General features: G+C 52.4%; 2 protein-coding genes across 2 annotated transcripts, besides 1 other annotated feature; both read left to right on the top strand.

Moving 5' to 3' along the window:
* Window positions 1-1,387: a sequence feature (areas not merged during assembly with more than two copies in the genome that could not be assigned to a particular haplotype).
* On the top strand, window positions 2-214 carry Tc00.1047053510707.10 (trans-sialidase, putative; the record flags this gene model as incomplete). The annotated part of the gene is made up of 1 exon (XM_797197.1): window positions 2-214. One exon carries the CDS (start codon window positions 2-4, stop codon window positions 212-214), a length of 213 nt encoding a protein of 70 aa, XP_802290.1.
* Tc00.1047053510707.20 (hypothetical protein, conserved) lies at window positions 1,075-1,362 on the top strand (the record flags this gene model as incomplete). The annotated part of the gene is made up of 1 exon (XM_797198.1): window positions 1,075-1,362. The coding sequence occupies one exon, from the start codon at window positions 1,075-1,077 to the stop codon at window positions 1,360-1,362; it is 288 nt and encodes a 95-aa protein (XP_802291.1).

Here is a 1,387-nt window from a genome sequence, read left to right on the forward strand (position 1 = left end):
AATGAATGGCCACAACGCCCCTGGACACGAATCCCGCTACAAACAGTCACCTCGCAGTGTCTGGAGCGGCGTGAGTCCCGACGACCGCCTCGTCTCTCCCAACGACGTGAAATTGACACTGCGTGATTTGGGCGGCAACAACACCGTGCGTGCGTGCGTGTCTTGTGTGTTGCTCCTTCTTCTGGGATTGTATTTGGGTCGTGGCAGTCTGTGAGCCACGGAGTGGGGATCTGCGACGCCTCACGGAGAATACATGCCGCACTGCCCATCCTTTTTTATGCCACCGTTTTTTTAGTTTTACTGTTCGTTTATTTCGTTGATGTTTTTACTTTTTAATGTTTTTTACTTAATTTACCCGAAGTAGTAAGTACCGTTGTTTTTCCCTTTTGTAATGTTCGGTTGCTGCACACTGAAATGGGTGAAGTGTTCCCCTTTTTTTGCTTTTGTTGTTGCCCACACACGGTACAGGCCTCATTGCTGTGCGTTCCACGGAATGCACGAAAGGATGATTGGAAGAAAAGGCCGGATGCCGCATGAAATGTGAAGAATTTTGTGTGGGCTGGTGGAACAGTGCGATCTCATTTATTTTAATTCCGCTTCTTTTTTGTTGGTGCGGGCAATATGTATATACACGAGCACACGGTTGGTCGTCTTGTGCTGCTCGGTCCATGAAATAAAAGTCCCGCCAAATAAATTTTTACTTCATTTTTTTCTTTTAATTTTGGGAATTATCCCGGACCCTCATCTTTTTTTTTGTTTCCTTAAATTCCTGCGGCTTGTTTCTGTAGTTACCGTATCTGCTGTCGCTTTGTGTCTCCGTGTCTCGTTGAGTGTCTCTCTGCTGGCTGTGCTGCTAGCTGTGCTGTTGACATGTCTCCATTTCTCTTTATTCCCTGCTAGAGGCACCGATGGTCCGCGACGACGATTTTTTGTGCTCCCCGTTGCGATGGCACGTGGGTGACTGAGCGTCGGTCTGCTGAGTGCGCTCGGAGGGGAGCGGATGGTGTGCGCCGTGCCTCACTGTGCGTGTGGGACGCCAATCCGCTGGGGAAGAGAGAAGTAAAGGGCTGCGGTATGTTCTTGTATGCATCCCGTTCCTCTTGTTGCCGCCGTGTTTGTGCTGTGCGCATGGCAATATCTTGCGGTGCGACGTGGATGGCGGCACGACATTGCATGTGCCCTTGTGCGTGTTGTGCGGCCGTGGCATTCCGGCGATCGTGTGTGAAGTGGCGGACACGGAGCTGCTGGACTGAGGGAGGAGGTGGCGTACGTTGCGGCGCGGCGGGAGCGCATGACGGCTGCGTTTGGTGGGAGGGCCCGACGATTCCGAGGCCTGTGCTGGAGGGGCGCGTGTTGAAGTGAGCGTGGCGTGCCTGTGAGGGTCTGA

Source organism: Trypanosoma cruzi, genomic scaffold, assembly GCF_000209065.1.
Source record: "Trypanosoma cruzi strain CL Brener 1047053516815 genomic scaffold, whole genome shotgun sequence".
NCBI classification, from domain to species: Eukaryota; Euglenozoa; class Kinetoplastea; order Trypanosomatida; family Trypanosomatidae; genus Trypanosoma; species Trypanosoma cruzi.